Source organism: Lichenostomus cassidix, chromosome Z (genome assembly GCF_008360975.1).
Source record: "Lichenostomus cassidix isolate B80296 chromosome Z, HeHo_3.0, whole genome shotgun sequence".
NCBI lineage: Eukaryota > Metazoa > Chordata > Aves > Passeriformes > Meliphagidae > Lichenostomus > Lichenostomus cassidix.
In genome coordinates, this window is record NC_139511.1 from 3,231,046 (window position 1) to 3,250,766 (window position 19,721).

General features: G+C 40.8%; 1 protein-coding gene across 2 annotated transcripts in view; it reads right to left on the reverse strand.

Moving 5' to 3' along the window:
* The window catches only part of SLC12A2 (solute carrier family 12 member 2), a 55,180-nt gene extending 35,836 nt beyond the window's left edge, over window positions 1–19,344 (reverse strand). The window contains exons 1-4 of one of the 2 annotated variants that reach the window (XM_085042799.1): window positions 18,505–19,344; window positions 2,582–2,701; window positions 1,481–1,556; window positions 777–872 (exon numbers count right to left, since the gene is read on the reverse strand). In XM_085042799.1, coding sequence (XP_084898925.1) covers window positions 777–872; window positions 1,481–1,556; window positions 2,582–2,701; window positions 18,505–19,005 — 793 coding nt within the window. In that variant the 5' untranslated portion in view covers window positions 19,006–19,344. The remainder of the gene's footprint in view (window positions 1–776; window positions 873–1,480; window positions 1,557–2,581; window positions 2,702–18,504) is intronic. The other variant, XM_085042798.1, reaches the window with a different exon arrangement.
* Between the last annotated feature and the right edge of the window lie 377 nt (window positions 19,345–19,721).

Below are 19,721 nucleotides of genomic sequence, written 5' to 3' on the forward strand. Positions count from 1 at the left end.
GATTTTACTCTACAGTTCTTCCCATTCAGCACTTTAACTTTTCTAATGAAATACTGTTTTTCAAGAGTGACTTAAAAAAGGCTTCAATACAAATGGCAAAACCTGACATACTTAATGCAATTAAAAAACTGAAAGGGCATTTAGAAACTAAGCTGGACATAATGCTAACACTCCTAGCTGATCTTTTCCATTAGGTCTGTGTACTTTGTGATAGTGAGGCTTTTCATTCTTAATCTTAATGAAGATAGTTTTGTAAGTTGTTACTTTAATTCCACTGCATTTTTTTACTAGGAGCAGTCTTGTAATGTCATGAAGTAGTTTGATTATGTCAAAGGCACCAACTACTTCCAAAAATAACTGACAACAGCAGATAAACCACAGAAGAGAATAAAAACCATCACCCTCAGGAAAGCTGGAGCTAACTGAGAGTTTGGAGAGTTACTTGTGTGAAGATTTATTTCAGGACATGAACACAGACAAGCACACTCTTAACCAACCAGTGCAATGCAGGAGAATATTAAGACCCTATTAATTCCTGGACATGTATCACTAAAAATGTTTGTATTCCAAAAATTTAAAACAGATAAAGTTTCTTTCACAGCAGAAAAGAAGGGCACTAGTTAAAATCTAATTAATAGGCTATCTATTGACTTTTTGTTAATTACATGACTGTTTAATCACATACAGAACACAAGGAAGGCTTTGCTCCTCAGGAATATTAAAGTGTGCACTCCAGAGTGAGAAAAGCTTTAAAAATTTTATGAAAATAGCATTACCTCCTCTTACAAACCCATTTGTGGCTATTGCTGAAGTAGACAGTCCTGTAATAGTCGTCACCACAGTGGCCATTCCAATAACCAAGACAGACAGACCTTTTGGAAAAAGAGGTGAAAAACAGTGTAAACCCAGCAGTATTAAAGAGTACAAACCTTCAACCTAACTTCATTTAAATACTCACTTCTTGCACATGCAACACAAATTTACTGTGTGTGGTCCCACACATTTAGGCAAAAGGCTTCTTCTTTCCCCTTTTGTAAAGATGAATTTCCAGGATAAAAATAAAACTGGATAAAGGCTCTCTTGAATCAGCAAGGTAAGAGCTGTGTTCTAGAGATTCAAGGAAACACAAGCCTTTTGCAGACCAGAGATTTTCTGCAGTCCAACACTAAGTTAAGCCTTTGAAAAAAAATGCTTATATACTACAGAGCCTATTTGCAGATTTTAATAATCAGAGATCAAACGTTGATCTCTACAGTTCACTGAAGACTTACAAATGTCAATTTTAAAATATTACCCTTATACCTAAATGAAAAAGTCTATGTAACTGCTTGAAGATTTTGGTAAGAGTAAATTACCATAAACACTGGCAATATTAAGGTAATTTCCTACTTCTGTTTGAAGTGTAAACACAGGATTAACACCTCTTGTGGATCACATTTGAAACTCACTGAAATAAAATTATATTGCATTAGTACCATACCTATCCCAGCTTGTCCTACAATCCATGATAGTCTGATGAAGAGCATCACACCCCAAATATTTAACATACATCGTACCTAGGATAAAACAGAAATTTTACATAGATTATTTCTTGCATCTGCAGTCATTTTCACTAATTCTTCATTTCAGTTTTTAATATTTTTGAAATTGTCTTGGTGTCTTTCCTCACCACTTTTCAAATTATTTTACAACAGGTTGTTGTTATAAAATCTTAAGTTTGATTTTAAAAAAGGAACATAAATATGATGTACTCCCTTAAACACAGATAAAGTTAAGAATACTTCAATATCAGACACCTGCACTATGTCTCATCCAAACAATAATAACAATTTAGACCCTAACTTTACAATCCAAAATTCATACTAGAGAAAACATGATTTAAAATAAGATACAGGTCTATGATAACTGTGAGGTCTACAACCCCAGTTTATATCTCCCATAAATGTCTCTCCCACAAAAAAAAAAAAAAAGCACTAAAGCAATACCTTACTAAATACTTTATTTCTTTTAAAATAACAACTGCTGCAACTTTCCATTTCTACAACTTTTATATCTTGCAACAAAATTGCACAGTAACAGAGAGGCAGGCATTTTTTAATCCTTGTATTTAAAACTCTTGGATCTCAATGAAGACAGTTTGCATTGCACAGAATTTAGATATGAGACTAAAAACAGATCTTGAATCTCTCTCTTTCCTGAAGAGTAAGGTATCAATCCTACAAAATCAATGGAGAGAAGGACCTCTCCTAACTATAGAAGTTAACCATAGAAGTAAAGCAGGTTAGATTTTTTTCTACATGACCTTTTTCCTTTTTGGAGATAATGCAACTTGAAAACTCTAAAACCTGTGCTAGGAAACCATAAACCCTTAAGAACTCGAAGTCCGGAAGTATTTATTCCCTTAAAATTCAGTAAAAGCAGGAGCAACCCCTCCAAAAATTATGGTATTTATCATACCTCTCATACATATAATCTTTACACTACAGTATCACAATGCCAGGCAAAGAAGGAGGTAGTTAAAAAGATCTGTAAGAACAGATCAGCATCTGTAAGAAATTGAAGAACCATGTATCAAACTCACCAGTACACCTTTTATCCAGCCAAACTTGACCACCCCTTTGCTGTCAGGTGTGTAAGCAGTAGCTGCATCCCCAGCTGGTGTGCCTTCCTCACCATTTGCATAGCCATCCTCAAAGGGCTCCTTGAAAAACATAAAAGAAGTTTATATTTTGTGTGGCTGACAGAGCAGAGCGGGCACATGAAACTTATGTTGTAAAAAAACCCCATCTTGTGCAAAAAGAAAAATTTAAAAAATGACATGGCAGAAGTTTTGAGCTGCTCCTTTATGTCCCTTGCATGACACACATCTTGGATTTCAAGGAATGTAAAACAAACTTACAAGAGCAAACCACTGGCAGACAGTGTGGTATGTATTTTCAATAATTAGTTCTAGATCCCTAAAAATTAAAATGCCTGGTCTGTACAGAAAGAGCTGGAAGATTTCAAATGCACAAGAAATTTTACTTCTGAATCTGAAAGCACACACTGTTCCACCACAAGTTACTGTACTCTGCTACAGCATTTCCTGTAGTTCAGACTAAGGTGTCATTTGATCAATTTTTCAGGAAATAAATTATTCATTTCCCTGTAAACTATTCTACTACTCTTTGTAATGTGATGCTGCCAGAAAGAAGGATGGGATATTGGCATTTCAGGGAAAAGGAGGGAACACAAGTCTCTTTCCAAACACTTTTCCCCATTTAAATGGGAAAGGTGACAGATGGAGAAAACATCAGTCCCATGGACAAAGGCCAACTTATGTCTTTTATTTACAATTCAACTCTTGATTTCAAAAGTGCAGAAAATCTCAACTTTAAATATAAATTGAAAATATATGTGCATACACACACATATATGGTTGCTTAAAAGGCAGTTTTGTTTTGCCAAGCCAGGCAAACACCTGAACATTTAAACTCAAACATTTCCTACAATTGATACAAGAAAACAAGAAGCACTCTAGGCAAAGTATGTTAGTTTATCCAAGGCAACAAGTATTAAGAATGGATACACTAAAAAGACGCTCAATTACATCCAACAAACTGGCTCAAGCAGTATATTGTGAAGCAGCCTGCATCCCAGAGGGCTTAGAAAACATTTAAACAATTTGAGGTTCAATCCAAACGAAGTAAGGGCAAACTCTACATTTGCTAAGTAAGACACAAAACAAAGGGGACACAAATAATGCCTTTAAGTATATGCAGGGAAAGACTAAGAAAGATTAGGGTGAGGTATTTTACCAGATTCTTTCTACTCTTGATACATCAATACCACATACCACATGGACTCAAAAGAGAGTCCAGAGGAAATATCTCTAAACCTGTGAATTATGAAGGGTGTCATCCATATCCTCATAATCAGCAGTAAACATACACACCAGATTAAAAAAAAAACCAAAAACAGATGTCAACCTTATCCAAACTATAGCACAGATTCACATCAGTGCTTCTCTCACTGATGCTGAATTATGAAATTCTCACAGAAATTTATACACCAGCAACACATCTGGTGATCCTGTCAAGCACAAGCCTTCTGCTGTTAGGCACAAACATGACCAGATTCCAGATCACAACCTTAATAGTTAATTCTCTTAAAGAATACATTTTACTGTCTAGAGAAGAGATTAAAAAAAAAAAGAAAAAAAAAAAAGACATCTATGTATTATATACTTATTCTTGCATGCACGTGTGTATATGTATTATATACTGATTATAAACACTAAAGAGAGGACAAATAGAAACATAACCAGGAGTCAACCCAGTTTGCTGAACTGCAGCTTTCCTGGATAGAACTGATGGCTGTAATTTTTGGGAGGCTTGCACAGCCTTTGATCAGATCCATCAATTAATTGCTGATTATTTGTATTCAGGCACTCAAGCCAAATCAAGTAGTGGTGAGTGATCATTTAGAGCAGTAAGAAGAACACTGAGGATTGAAAAAAGAGAATTACCATGCTGCTACATTCCAGAAATGCTGACCTGCATAAACCAGAACTAAGGACACATCTCCTACTCAAGCCTGAAGCTCGTGGTGGAAGAGGATGAGCCTGTCAACTATCCTGCTTCAACAGCTTAAAAGCACAGAATAAAACGTAAAGATCATTCTAAGCATTCATGCCTCCCTTCACTACTTCCTTTGGAAGTGAGGAGACAACAAAGAGAAAAAAGATGCATTAAAACAAGGGACAAATTATAAACATGTTTACAACTACACCAAAACCTCCAATCAAGCATGGGACAGCATAACCACTTACTACTTCTTCATGTAAAAATCCAATCTTACTCCTCATAGAATGAGGAGTAAGAATGGATCCATCCATCACATTATACTTGCAACAAACTCTATTTTAAACTATTACATAAAGGGAGTCATGTTCAAATTATCTGAGCAATTTTCAAGCTTTGGCCAAAAGAACTTGCCAACATTAGATAACATCTTCTGCTATTACAACAACACATCATGTCTGCAAAAAGAAGTAACAAAACTGTTCTCTGAGAAGACAGGTCAGGAAGGATCAAGGAAGGGCTGGAGGAACCTGTATCTTCATGTCTTTAAAATAGTGAAATATGACTAAAGTGTTTAATGCTTTTTTTTGAATAAGCTTGGATTTTGTGTCCTGCAAGTTCAGGTTTTATAAGAATCTGGAGAAATGCCTTAGTATCTAGTCTAAGAAAGGACCACATACTTCATCAGGTGAACATGGCTGGCCAGGTATTGGTAAAACCTGCACAAACTGACAAGCTGACCCCCAAAGCTCACTTCAAAACCTCAAACACCAAATGACAGCTACACATTTTACTGCAGTGCTCAAACAAGGCCATCGCTCAGCCTGTTGTGTTCTGGGAAGGAGATAATGGTTCACAACTGGTATTTTCAGTTATCAGTTACCAGATCAGCTCCAAGATATGCACACTGTGAACACAGGAAAGTTTTGTTCTGTATGTCTTGTCTCTCCACACTGTGCAATATTTCTTAGGAAAATATTTAGAGGCACAAGCAAAATGTAATAACTGAAAGGTTATTCCTGGTTATCAGTGCTGGTGGGTGCCCAATAAAGCACCACTGAGAACAGATATTACAGAGTGTGGGCACAAAAGAATTTCACTACAGAAGGCTCCAAGTTCAGCCCTCTAAGGCGATATTAAGAAAGCACCACTGTGGATTCAGCTGTAAATCAAGCAGGCGTAGTATTTTTCATGCTTGTGTTCATGAGGAAACAATGCTTCTACTCAAGTCAGACACTGAATGGAAAAAACTGCACTAGCACTATTTTAGAACAGCCAATACATGTATGATAAGATCTTCATAAACAGCAAAAAACACTGACACACTGTGGATTTGGAGGGGGTGTAACAAAAGGGGATTTAGCATTTCAGATCAGAAATGGTCGTAACACAGGTTTTAAAACAAAATAATCAGCCCAAAAATACTCAGTCATGGTGCACGCTTGCACTGTTAAAGGAAAAAAAAGATACTTTTACAAGCTGACAATTCTATCATACACTGAGAGGACCACAGACAAGAAACAGTTAATTTCTGCTCCTACACAGAACTTTGAATTGCTGTATCACAGTATCTGAAAAATACAGATAATCTACTATTTCATCTCCAGTGCTGGATCATAACAATAAGTTATTTGTGCCAACTGTGAATAGCCTCTACATTTATGAGAAGTGTATTAGTAATGAGAAAATACTTGGTATTTTGGAAGGGAAGATCTGAGATTTTTCACATGCAGCCTGTTATACGCTGGTGCATCAAAAAGTTCAGTAAAAATAGCTTTATTTAAGAGTTTTTGAAAGTGGTGTATGTCATGCAGCTTTTTTTTTTTTTTTTGTGGTCAATATATCTAAATCCCATCTTAATGGCAACATATTTAGGCTATGTTGAACCACACAAAGCAGCACCAGAATAAACACATAAGAAATCTTGTTTCATTTCAAGAATAGCAACTTGGAAGCCCCAAGTAAAGGGCAGGACCACCAGTAAGTTTGTATGAAAGACTGTTGCTGGATTTTTAAGCAGAGTGCTGTCATTGTTAACCCCCTCATTTGGTGAGTTCCAAACAGTCACCAACTTCTTCAGCTAATCCCTCCCACTGCTATTAGTCCTGTGCAAAAACAGGAGGCCAGAGAAGCACCTAAGACTGCAGCATTTAACTGTTATTCCCATTTCTCAAGTCTGACCAGTTACAGCTTTAGCACACGCCAATGTGCAGTGTGTAATTTGGGTTCTCCCAAACTTCCTAGAAAGGCCTCACAAGAGCAGATTGTCATCTAGACAGGACACAGGATTGAAGGTGGTTTCAAAAGTTTACATTATCATAAAAACGTTAAAGAAATTGTTAAAGCAAATGAAGAGGCTCATCTTTTCAAGCTACAATATCTGCAAGGATATATAAAAATGGCCTTCCACTGCATTAAATCAAGCTGCTTGCATTTAAAACTGCTTTGTACCTACATATTCTGACACTGAGCATAGTTCTCTCATGCTTACTGAGAGCACTAAATTAAAGGAAGCCACCTAAGAACCATCTTTGCCCAAAAGGTACTGACAGAACAATTCTATGCATTTATGGGTCTGTCACCAGCCAAAGCCTCAGGAGCAGGAGGCTGAGGTTGGAGATCTTTGCAGAAACCCTTCTCAAGAGTTAGAGGCTTTCACACATCTTCTGCAGTCCTTCACTGTGGCTCACAGCACTACTGACAACCTGTTCACTACCCCTTCCCATCACAATTGTTTCCATCTCCCAAAGGCTAATTTTGTAGGCATTGCCATTTTAAGACATTCCTTATTGCAGAAGGAAATAGGAGCAAAATGTATTGATCCAGATGCAGCATGCCAGCTGTCTCAACAGAGAAAGAATCATTACTTGGAGAGATTATACTCTCAAATATCTCAACTCCAGACCTGCACACTATTAAGACTATGGCTACAAAACCTGTTCTTTTCAGAACTAACACAGCTCAAGATATACATGGAAAAAGAGCTTTCGAACATTTGTATTTTGCACTTCTAACTAAAGGATACTTTAGCCAGAGCACAGATAAAGTAAAAATGACACAATAAATGAAGTTATGAAGCCACATTAGAATTACTACACATTTTGCGTCAAATGATGCTAACAGTTCAAAGCATTTTTAAACACTATCCAAGATCTTTTCCTTGAAAGAGCAAATGAACTTTTGGACTCTTGCTCCTACCACCTGTGACACTTCTAAGGAGCAAAATAAAAGATTTTAGAAGTGCTAGATGTACTTTATGCACAAAGTAGCTGCACAGAACAACCCCGCTGCTATGGTGTTTACCTCTAAAATAACAGAACTTCTGAAAATAATCTGTACTGGTACAAGTGCAATACTGTCTGATAAAGAATAATAAGCTTGGTATTAAATATTGTCTGACTGACACCAAATACATCTGTTCTTTAAACATTATTTTTGCAGCATATGATGTTTGTAGTCATAAAATTCCCAGTTTTTGCCTGCGGGTCAGTTTGATAAGCTGTTTTTATCTTTTAATGCTTTTATCTTTACAGTTGTGGAAGAGATTGAGAGGACTTAGCTTCCTTTCCAAAATTCTAAATCTCTACTGAATGGCTCTGAGCATACTGTTGTCCAGGGATACCAGTCTTACGATAATCCCTTTATCAAGAAAAACCTTGAATCTGGTTACCTGACTGAAATTCTAGAGCATTTCAGTACTTAAATATACAAGAGGAAAAATAAGTTCTCACCAGTCTTTGACTTGAGCTAGTGACACTTACTACCGTTTGTAACCATTTTTTCAGAAAACCACTATTGAAAAGAGGCTGGGATACTATTTCTAACTTTGCTCAAAAACTACAAAACACAGGCTGTTCTTAATACTAAACTTGAAAAACACCTCTACTGGGTCTGATGGTTTTTAAGTGTGTTTTTTGTCTGTTAAGAAAATAAACAACTCCAAAGGGAGGAAGAATCACAGGTAATGACTTTTAAAATACCTTACTCTACCTAAAACTCCCTTGAAAAATATTTTCACTGGACAGTATTTTGTAAACCAGTCCTCCTCTGCTGGAATAAGGATGGTGACAGGTATGAAAACTACAAACAAATATGCACAAATCTCAACTAATGCTTTGTAACTGGCCTCATTCTGATGAAAGAGAAGCGAAAGTGTACATTCCAAAACTGAAAGCAGGCTATGACTTTCTGCATCTTAATTACATCCCTAATTTACATCTTACCAACAGATGTAACAGTCTGAATCTTTGGTACTTCCAACAGGGTGCTACTCAGAAATCCAGTGTCTTTCACAGACTCCTGGAGCAGTTTAAAAATTTCTGATTACTTAAAAATAGTTTTACCAAGTTAGCAAAACAGATTCAAGTGCTCAGGTTTTTCAGGAGTTAAGATGGGAAGCTTGACTGATTAGCATTGCTCCCAGTGGGGAAAAAAACTCAGTCAGTTACACATGCAAAGGAAAATATGCCACAAGACAAGTTCAAGACACCACGGTCTGCCTAAACACCTTTTTACCTTTTTATTTAAAGAACAAACTCAAAAAATTAATACTGTCAGGAACAATGACTAGTCATTGCTGTTGACATCAGTTCAGAAATTTCAGCAGGCATATTAGGTACATTACTACTTGATTATGAAACAGGAATGAATTATAAATTCTGTCAGCAAATTTGCCATCATTCCCACTCCAGTGTCTTTACAGGTCATACCCTAAAAAAAAGCCATTAAATGGCACCCAGAAGTCACCTAGAATAGAATGAGATAAATTGCTGAGATAAAACACAGTCAGTTCTTAAAACCTGGGATTCCTTACAATTAAACACTAACAGCTTCAACCATTAGGTTACTCACCTCAATCAGAGGAAATCCTTTGCATGTTTGCAGCCAAGAGACCAAAACTTAAGTGCTTTGACTGTATTACCTTCTCTACAATTACACATTTAAAATAAAGTAGCAAATGCCTTTGGCATCCACTTCCAGAGATTTTAAAAGAGATTGCAGCAAACACTGAATCTTAATGTTATCTTAAGCTGAAATTAAAGAGTGTTGTTCTGTGATTACAGCAGAGCAATTTTAAACAGAAGAAATTTATAGTTGCAATTAACATGTCAACTGAAGGATTAGCTATGTGTCTCTGCCACCAGCTTGTATTTCAGCCTTGCACAGTTTTTTATTAATAGAGAAACATGAAACAGTGTTTTTTTGTGTGTGTGTGCATATATATACATACACACACACACACACACACAGAGACACAAATAAATAATGATTTTAAAAGCCATTTTTACTTTAATTATTTTAAAGGGATAATCACCCACTCATCCTCCCAACTCTGACATGTAGTATGATGTACTTAACTAAGTTAGCAAGACTTAATCAAGAAACTTACTCAGGCAATTGATTTCAGCTTAGGAGTAAATCCTTTCTTTCAAGGTGGTATACTTACAAAGGATAGATAGATTTGTTTATGCAGATTAGCACCACTTTAAAGTCTTACATGCATACAGTTTTCGTGACAAATCTCTAAGCTTACTACATGAAAGCTATATCCCTTTGGAATAGTTTTTGCATGTGATAAAAAGGCAAAGTTTTGTTGACATCTGCAGGTATGCAAGAGCAGTATCCTATCAGAAATATGAATAACATCTGCCTTTCCCCCCTACCAAAAACATTAATTAAAGAGAGCACTTTGCAAAATAAAGAAAACCTCCCCACATCTTTGCATCTTGATTCATACATCCCTCTGATGATGCTATGAAAACTCTGGGCAAGCTGATCATGAAAATTAGAAACAAAAGAGAAAAGGCCCCTGTTCAGTAGTTTTGCAGTGTTTATGGCCTACATTCCAAAAATTTTGTAGGTAAAGTCAGGCCTTCTTGTCAAGAAATAGTCAACATGGTCTGTCACTGTAAAAACAAAACATAACAAACCCCCAAAAAGCCAAACAATCAAGGCTCCCCAAAAAAGCCCAAACTTCCTTTGCTGGTGTCTCCAGTTCTGTTTAGCAGAAAATTGCACCACAATTCTAGTCAGCAGGAGGCATGGCTTCCTGCCCAAGTGTAGGGGCAACCAATCCCCTCAGTTTAAGGGAAAGAAATATATAGTCTACCTCACACCTCAAGAATTCACCTATATTTCTGCGTTGATGGATCTGACCCCTTCCAGAACCACCACTGTACTCTGAATGATTTATCAGAAGAATTATTCCTCACTGTGCATTGACTGCAATATTCCTTTTGATATCCATTGTCTTGGAAGAAGAAATCTTCACAGGAAGTGGATCCAGGCTCTGAACACAGGTGGTTTTCACATGAGTATCTGAAACACAGAAGCCTGATATGCTCCAGAATGAAGCAGATGCAGCACTTGATTGCATAGGAGCCAAAGTAAATCCAAATAGTAAGCCTCCTGCAGAGGAGTTTTGCATACTCAAGTATAGTCCAAGAAATACAATGTTCTGCTATTAAGTACAAAAGAGAATCCATTTCAGTCTTGTCAAGAAAGTTGTTTTGGACTCATCAGATTTCCAAGTCATCACAATTCAACCCCAGCAGCCCAGCCTCCAAGCAGCCACTTGCTCATTTCTCCACCAGTGGGACTGGGGAGAGAATTGGAAGAGTAAAAATTCACAGGTTGAGATGAAGACAGTTCAATGGGGAATGCAAAAACCACACACACAAGCAAATGCAAACAAGGAATTAATGCCCTGCTTGCCATGGCTGGGCAGATGTTCAGCCACCTCCAGAAGAGCAGGGTCCCATAACTGTATCTAACAGTGACTTGGGAAGACAAACTCCATCACTCCAAACACCTCCTTCCTCCTTCTTCCCCACTTCACATCCTGTTGTCACATGGCCTGGAACATCCCCTGGGTCAGTTTGGGTCACCTGTCCCAGCTGTGTCCCTTCCAACCCTCTCATGTACCTCCAGCCTCCTCACCAGTGTGGCCACAGGAAGAGCAGAAAAGGCCTTGGCTCTTGTGCAAGTCCTGCTCAGCAACAACAAAACCATTTCTGCATCACCAACCCTGTGTCCACCACAAATCAAAAACAGAACCCCACACCAGCCAGTGGGAAGGAAATTAAACCTAGCCCAGCCAAAACCAGCACACAAGTCATCTTCTACTCTCCACCCTGCTCCCCCCACCAAAAAAAAAGGTTAATTTGAGGCATTCTTGCTTTTAACAGCTTTTGGTTTTCATCTACTTCTCTAAAACTGAATAGTGCACTTTTATTCAAAAAGTAGGAGACAGGCAGCAAATGACACCATGCAGCAATAGCAAAACCTTAATAAAGCATCCCATTTCTATAGGACGTCTAGTTCCAAGTTTATTAAGCTCCTGAGAAATTACACTTAACCTGTTGCCTTACAACAGGCTAAAAAGCCCATTGAAATAATCCTAAAAAATCATGTAAGTACTGCCTGATGTCATGTTCCAAAGTGAACATGGCTAGAGCACAGCCCCTGAGCCAGCACTGAGCAGGGCTGGTAGTTTCACACAGCAAAGCACTCACTTGCACTGGCACAGCACCACATTTCAGCCAAAGTTGCCAAACTGCTTACAGTTCAAAAGCAGTATTACTCAGAATAGTCTTAGCAGTCTCTGCCATGTAAACTGTCAGACCAAGTTGAAACATTAATCTAGTTCCTTTGCAGCTGAAACAGACATAGCTATTTTCTTTGAATTTTAAAAAAACCCAAACAACTGAATCATCTGAAGTAGGATCAGTTGATTCAAAAAAGGAAAGTTAAATAGCAAAATGAAGATGTAAGAAATAAGCCTTCTTAGTAAAATGAAATTTTAATTTAATTTTTCAGAATATTTTTATTCTTTTTATCACCTTATCCTCAAATCAGTTACATTTATAAGGCACAGGTAATACATTCACAAGTTCGTTTTTATGCATAAAATGAAATTTCAGTAATTTTGGCAGGTATAATCAGTATGGTGAAGAGCAGAAATAAATCAAAGACCTTTCATGCACCTAAGCTGAAAAAACTGGATGGCTTCCAAAATACTGAAAGGCAAATAATTTGAAATCAACTATTTAAAAAAATTCTTAGTAGTGAAAAATGACCATAGTGAGACTGCTATTACCTACACCAAGAAGTGGGGTAAATGGTTTTGTGGTTGCTCATGAATGAATACTATATGAGACTTTAGGAAAAAATCTGAAGAATCCAACAGAAGATACAGTACACTAGTTTAAATTACTCCAAGATACTGATCTTGCCAAGCTCCTCCCCAGCAAGAATGTTCTTCAAGAACGAAAATCATTCGAGGTCTAATCAAGTGCAGTACCAAAAAGGTAAAAAGTTAAACTGAAGATTAATTCTGCAACACCTTCCTCTTCAACCAGTTCTGAAATAGTCCAATGGGAGTGTGACAATATTTTTTGTAATGTTAATAAAGATAACAAAGAAAGTGTTAATTTCATCTTTATATCACTCTTGAAGTTCTCCTTTGTACTATACACAACATCTGTACAGCAGAACATGTATATACAATTTTTAAGTCAATAAATATATGTGTATTAGGAATGCACACTCAAAGGTTTTTACTGATGGCCATGTGCAGTCAACTGTGGAGATCCCTGAAATATTGGATGAGGGAACTGAATCACCACATGCAGTGCAAGATTTTGCAGCTGAGGGGGTGTTGGCTTTCTGTAAACCAGATCAGATCTGTATCAGATCCAGCTAAGATCTGTGACAGCAAGAAGTTCACCCCTTTCAGCAGCAGTCCACACTTGTGCTGTGAGCTATATAAGCTGTTAAGGATTGCCAGTTTCAGTTTCTCTAGGACAAGGAACAAAAAAAGTAGCAAGAACAGTATTAGCAGTTTGCTGAAGACAGTTCATGTTTTTTAGCATTCCACAAGTGTTCTGGACTAAAGATTTATCACAAAGATCCAAGAGATCCAAGCATCAAGCAACATAAAAATACAAATTATACAAGGTCTTGATAAAATACAAGCCCTGGAGCACTAATATTATTTACTGCTGCAAACAGAGCAGTATACTCTTTTTCTTTGATAAAAATCGTTGTGATTAAGTGGGGTATCAGAGTAAGCAAAGTGAGCATTCTCCACACAGGCTGAAAAAGCATAAAAACATCCCTCTGCATGAGGCAAGTAAAGCCTCATTGAGTACAGGTGCATTAAGGTCAGTGCTGTTTAAAAGTTGTGAAAGAACAGTTACCAATTATAGGCTTCTGGGTTATCCAGCAGCACAGAGACCAAGACTAAGAGAGCTTCTCTTGTCTTATTTTAGTACAGTGAACCTCAGAAAGAAGATTCAAATTCAGCTCCCATATATGAAGGACAGCAAGAAGGAAAAGTAATTTAAATTAAAAACAACAGACTCAAGAAAGAAGAGACTTAGAGACTGTAAACAAGATTCAGTAAAGTGGTGCAATAAACACTATCTGCAAGAATCTTGCTTGAGAGGGAAAGAAGAAGCTTTTAAAGACAGACCTTACATAACGTCGTCAGCTAACTTGATACTCTACAAACATCTTTTAGCCTTTTATGCATCTTTAGCTGAGTTCTGCTTTTGTTACAGGCTAAGCAGACACAAACCATGAACTGAAAGAAAATAAACACAAACAAATATTAGAGGTGCAGCAGCTGTTTAACATTCTCAGGACAGAATACATTGTCTTTAGAAAGCAGTGCCATACATGGACCTTTTCACTGTGCTTATGCTAAACATTTTAAGTCATCAGGTAAGAGGAAAAACTGCAATGTTTGAGAAAATACTTATTAAAGCCAGGAAGACAATTGAAAACAATGATAGCCATCCAGCTTGAGTGAAAACAAACAAAAAAAAAAAACCACCTCAGTTTGTATCAGGACTACCAGTAATGCCTTTTTTCTTACTCCTGTCTCCAAATTCAGATGACAGGTGCACAGATTTCTGTGTGGGAGGAAGCAAAACACGCTGGTGTTTTTAAATACCTTGGGATTTCTTTTTGTTTTGATTTATAATTTGATCCATGTGGGGGTGGAGGTGGTGTAAGGATCTTCCTCTGGGATCAGTACCTTGTAGCCTGTCAGTCAGTGCTCCTGGTGAGTATTTATCAAACAGAGCAGAGCTGCCAGCAGAGGGCTTGGTTAGCACCACAACCACTCACCACAGCTGCGAGGGACTGCACAAAGATCAAATTAGAATCGCTGATACACAGCGAGATTTAGTCTTAAGGAAAAACCAATAAGCTCCCTAATTAATTCAGTGCTATACAGAAAAACCCCGAATTTTTCCACTGGATTACACCGTGCAGGTCTGAATACTCTAAGAGTATATACTTGTCAGAACCATAAGGTTTGTGATATTATGACATGGTAACTGATAAACTGAAGAACACAAAGCCATGTACAGTATCTCCTACGGGCTGTATCTCTACGTACAGATGTAGCTGACCCAGGCAAAACAAATATTCCTAAAATGTAAGACAGGGAAAAAAATTAAGAGAAGCAAGGAGACTTTTAATCTTCCCACTGTCTGAAGGCAGATCCCCTCAAGAGGGCAGGGGACACCACTGCAACAAAAACCTGCGTGTCATGGTATGCTGACTTCCCTCCCAGTTTTTCGCTAATAAACATCCTCTCACCTACACATCTCTGGAGACCAGAGCTCCTGAAACACATTCCCTTTATCCACAAGGCAGCAACTGCAACAGCATCACCAAATTCTCTCCCTCGTCTCTCTAAAGCAGAGTGAAACTAACACACACCAGTTGGGTAAGGAACAGACTGATCACCTTAGCAATCTGCAGCCAACGACCTGCTAAGACAAAACCCCTCAACCTGGAATTTGACATGATCAACCAAGACCAGTATTATGCAATTCATCCACCTCAGAGTCCTGCAGCATCACCCAGCTGTGTTTCCACAGCCAGTTTCAAGAACAACCCTTTTCCTACAAGAAAAGCCATTGCTGGAATGACCACACGAACACAGTCCTGGTGGGAACCAGGACTGCAGGACAAACCCTTGTGAAATGGGACCCCTCCAGCACGTGTAACTGTGTCTTCCTCAAACAGTCAAAAAATTACTCTTCTTCCAACACTGCTTTTCTGAGAACAGAATCAGTGGAAGTGTTAGACAGATGAAGCTTCTAAACAAAGCTAAAGGGAAAAAAAAAAATCTGTTCTATAACTGGCACTAGTATCAACAATGCTCCAACACTGCCTCACATTTATCTACCTTTTAAAAGCAAACAGGATAGCACGAACTCTAACTGCCAGGTAAAATAGCTGCATTCAAAGCAGTGAACCATACTGCTGGTAAACAGTTTTGGATCATTCTTAACACAAAGTGCCAATCTTAATGCACTGGGTCACAAGCAGAGGCACAACAATAGGTATTCACACAGTGTGAACTTTATGTAAGGGTACTAGGATGTTTGTACCAGCTGCCTTGCACAGACAGGCTGTACCTGATAAATTGGTACAAAATCCACAGCTGAAGAGCGAGGTTGATTCTTTAAGTTTTCAGAAGTCAGTAAAATACCTTCTCAAGTGCACAGCATTGTTCAACAGTAGAGACCTGCTAGTGAGCAGGAACTGAAGTCACTTTGAGAATGGAGACAACAAACCCTCTGAAAACAGTGAAAAAAGGTACAACAGCTCTGTGAACGTCCTCAATATAAAAGCACAGCACCATCTTGATTTAGAAGTTATCAGTACTCTGTGTTCACAAACCAAGTACATAACCAGAGATGGGATGTATTTTATACTCCTGAGATGGTGAGGAATGTAGGTATCTGATGCTATTAGCATGCACGACACACCCTTATTAAAAGCTTTTGTGTTCACAGCTTTATCTTGGAAAGTGTTTTGCTAAATTGGAAGCAAAAATAATGGCTTCCCTTCTTCATATAAGCCTAAGTAGCTGCTAACGCTTTAAACACTTTCAACATTAAACACCCTGCAACAAAACACTTGAATTACTTCAGGGAACTTCAACTTAAATTCTGAACTTTACACCGTGACCTTTTAAAAATTAATACTTTGTATCAAATGCAACCAAAATTCCTTTTTTCCATCCCCAGCACTTATTTAACAGGGGGAGGGGCCCAAGCAGACAGACATGACTTCAAAAAAAGAGCTATCTTCACATATACATCTATCCACACTGCAGAACAAATTAATGACATTTAAGAAATTAATAATTTGACTTAATTAATGCTCACAATGAAACTGTTTTGATAATGATCCTGTAATTAGGTTGCCTACTGCTCCTCATTGCCACGGACTATGAAGAAAATTGCTTGCCATGAATTTCTTAATGAAGAAATTCCAATTTTAGAAACTATATTCCAGAATATTTTATATTCTGCACTGGAATGTCTTAACGGTGTCGAAGAGCTTTCCAGACTGCTTAACACACCAAAAAAGCTGTTTGCCGACTTAAGAAATTTGAGCAATGTTCTGCTTACAGCTGAATATCCAACACCTGGCCATCCCATCATGGACCAGGAGTCAGAAATTTGAGGGGGCAGGAGGACAGAAAGTCAGTGTGGTTTCACATATACTGGAAGCACACATATATGTGTTTTATTTATACCTCACCCAAATCCAAGCACAAGGCAGTAATTGCCAATTTCGATTTCATACTAACTTAGAATCAGACTACAGATCACCATTCAGCTCCATCAGGAAGGGACCTGGAAGGCAGGAGTAATTTGCAGTTATGGTTAGTAATTAAAACTAGAGATCTAATCTCAGGTGTCACAAACAAGTATCTTTAAAATACACCAACAAATTATTTCTACTGGAACAATTCCAGAGTTAGTTCCAAAAAATACCCCTAAACAATCACCACCACCAGCACTCCCCCACCCCTAAAAAAACCCCAAAACCCCACAGATCAGTGCTAATGCACTGAGCAGCCTAATAACGGTGTGGAACAGGTAAATTTGGAAAGAACACACCTTTCCTCATGGCACTCTACCTACAAAGCGTGAAAGGTGGGATGAAAAAAAAGTTCTGGAAACAAAATATTCTTCCCCTCATTGGAACGCGGCCCATGTGTTCCTTTATTTTCCTAAACCCAGCAGAAAGATCCCACTCAGAACACAGTCTTCCCTGAGCACAGTCATACACCAATTTTCAAACTGCGAGAAAACAGCGCTGCAACAGCTTAATCTATCTAGCGTTGGTCTAGTGATGATAGTTTAATAAAAAAAAAAAAAATCCGTGAAATTAATTCTACGTCCAGCTAGAGCCGGTCTTTTAGCCAAGACAGCCTTGCAATGCAAAGAAGGCTCTCACTGTCAACTCGTCTCAAATAACACACAGGCTCGTAGTCCAAAATAGAAAAAGCTTGAGACGCACAGCTCCAACATTTTTCGAGCCCTGACCGCGAGGCAGGGGCCACCGAGCAGCCGTGGCGAGGCTGGCCAAGGATCTGTGCCCGTGCAGATCCAGCAGCATCCCATCCGGATCCCATCGGACCCAGCGGGCTCTGCCTCGCCTCTGCCGCACACACAAACCTCCGCCCGCCACCAAAGCCAGCGCATCCTTTTTATTTTTTCTTTTTATTTAGCGTCCCTTCCAAACGTTTTGACTCGCCTTCCCGGACTAATTCCCACGGCAACCCCCTGAATTAATACCCTATCTGCTGGGGGCGATTTGGAAGTGGAAAACCTGTCAGAGATCCCCGCTGGGTTATGGTAAAAACAGACCTACAGCTCTGAATACCTCTCGCACCGAGGGACCATCTCCCAAAAGCACGTGTGTGCGGGGGGAGGATGGATATCACTGCGTCACGAAAAGACAAAAAAAATAATAGAACTGAGACGCAAGCTATGCACCCGCGCTCTTTGCGCCTCCTCGAGGCTCGGCGAGCTTTCGGCTTTTCTTTTTTTTTTTTTTAAGCTTTTCTCTCCGAGGAGCCGCCGCAGCCCCGGAGCCGGGGGAGCCTGGGGATCTCTCTCACCTTGTCCAGCTCATCGTGCAGCTCGGCCAGGCTGGGCCGGAGCAGCTTCTCGCCCAGGTCGGCGGCCGTGTGCCGGTAGTGGTCGATGCGGGGCACGGCGTCCATGGTGTTGTGGCCGAAGGTGCGCAGGTAGTAGGTGTTGGTGTGGGTGTCATAGTAGTAGTGGTGGTGCCCGCCGGAGTGCAGGCTGCCCTCGCTCATCACCGTGTCGCCGCCGTTCTGCACGCCGCTCACATTGCCGCCCTCCGAGCTGCCTCCCCCGGGCTCGCCGGGGCTCTCGCCGCCGGCCGACGGGTCCACGAAGTTCACCCGAAACCTGCCCTTGGCTTCCTCGCCTCCCTTACCCGCCGCGCCGAGGTCCCCGGAAGACTTGCGGGGCCCCTCTGCCACCAGGTCCACCTGGAAGCGGCTCTGGCTCGGCGTGGGACCCAGCGGCTTGCCCAGCGCATCCTTGGAGCCCTCATCCCCCACGGACCCCGCCACCAGCTCCTTGCCCTCCATGCCTTCCCCTCGCTCCGCGGCCGCCACTGCTCCGAACGCCCCTCCCGGCCGGCGGCTCCGCTGCTTTAAGCGGCCGAGCAGCGCCGCGGGGCTGCCGCAGACACAGCGCCGCGCCCCGCCCCCGCCGCAGCGCCAGGTGACGGTGACGGCGCCTCCGGTCCCTCCGCCCGATCCCGCTCTGCCCAGGCAGGAGCGCGGTCGCTTCGCCGGCTGGCGCGGCGGGAGGGATGCGGGGGGGAAAAAACCGCGGCGCCGCGCAGGCTCCGCCCGCTCCCGGCTGCGGCGGAGGGGGCGGCGGGAGCGCGTCCCCGGCCGGGCGGCGGCGGCTCCTCCCGCCCGCACTATGGCGGCCCCGCCGCATCCGCCCCGCGGCGGCGCTGGGAGGGGCGGGGGGGCCGCGCCGCGATCCCGCCCGGCACGGCCCCGCCGGCCGCCGCCACGTCTCGCGAGAGGAGCGCGGGGGCGCTCGGAGCCGCGCGGTGCCTCAGGGCCCGAACCCCTCGGGAGCCCCGAGACCGCTCGGGCACCCCCCGGGGCCTCAGGCAGCCCCGGAGCCTCACACACACACCCGGTCCCTTGGAGTCCCCGCAGACACCCCTCGGTCCATCACACACACACCCGGTCCCTTGGAGTCCCCGCAGACACCCCTCAGTCCGTCAGACACACCCCCTGCCCCTTGCAGTCCCCGCAAATCCCCGCAGACACCCCTCGGTCCC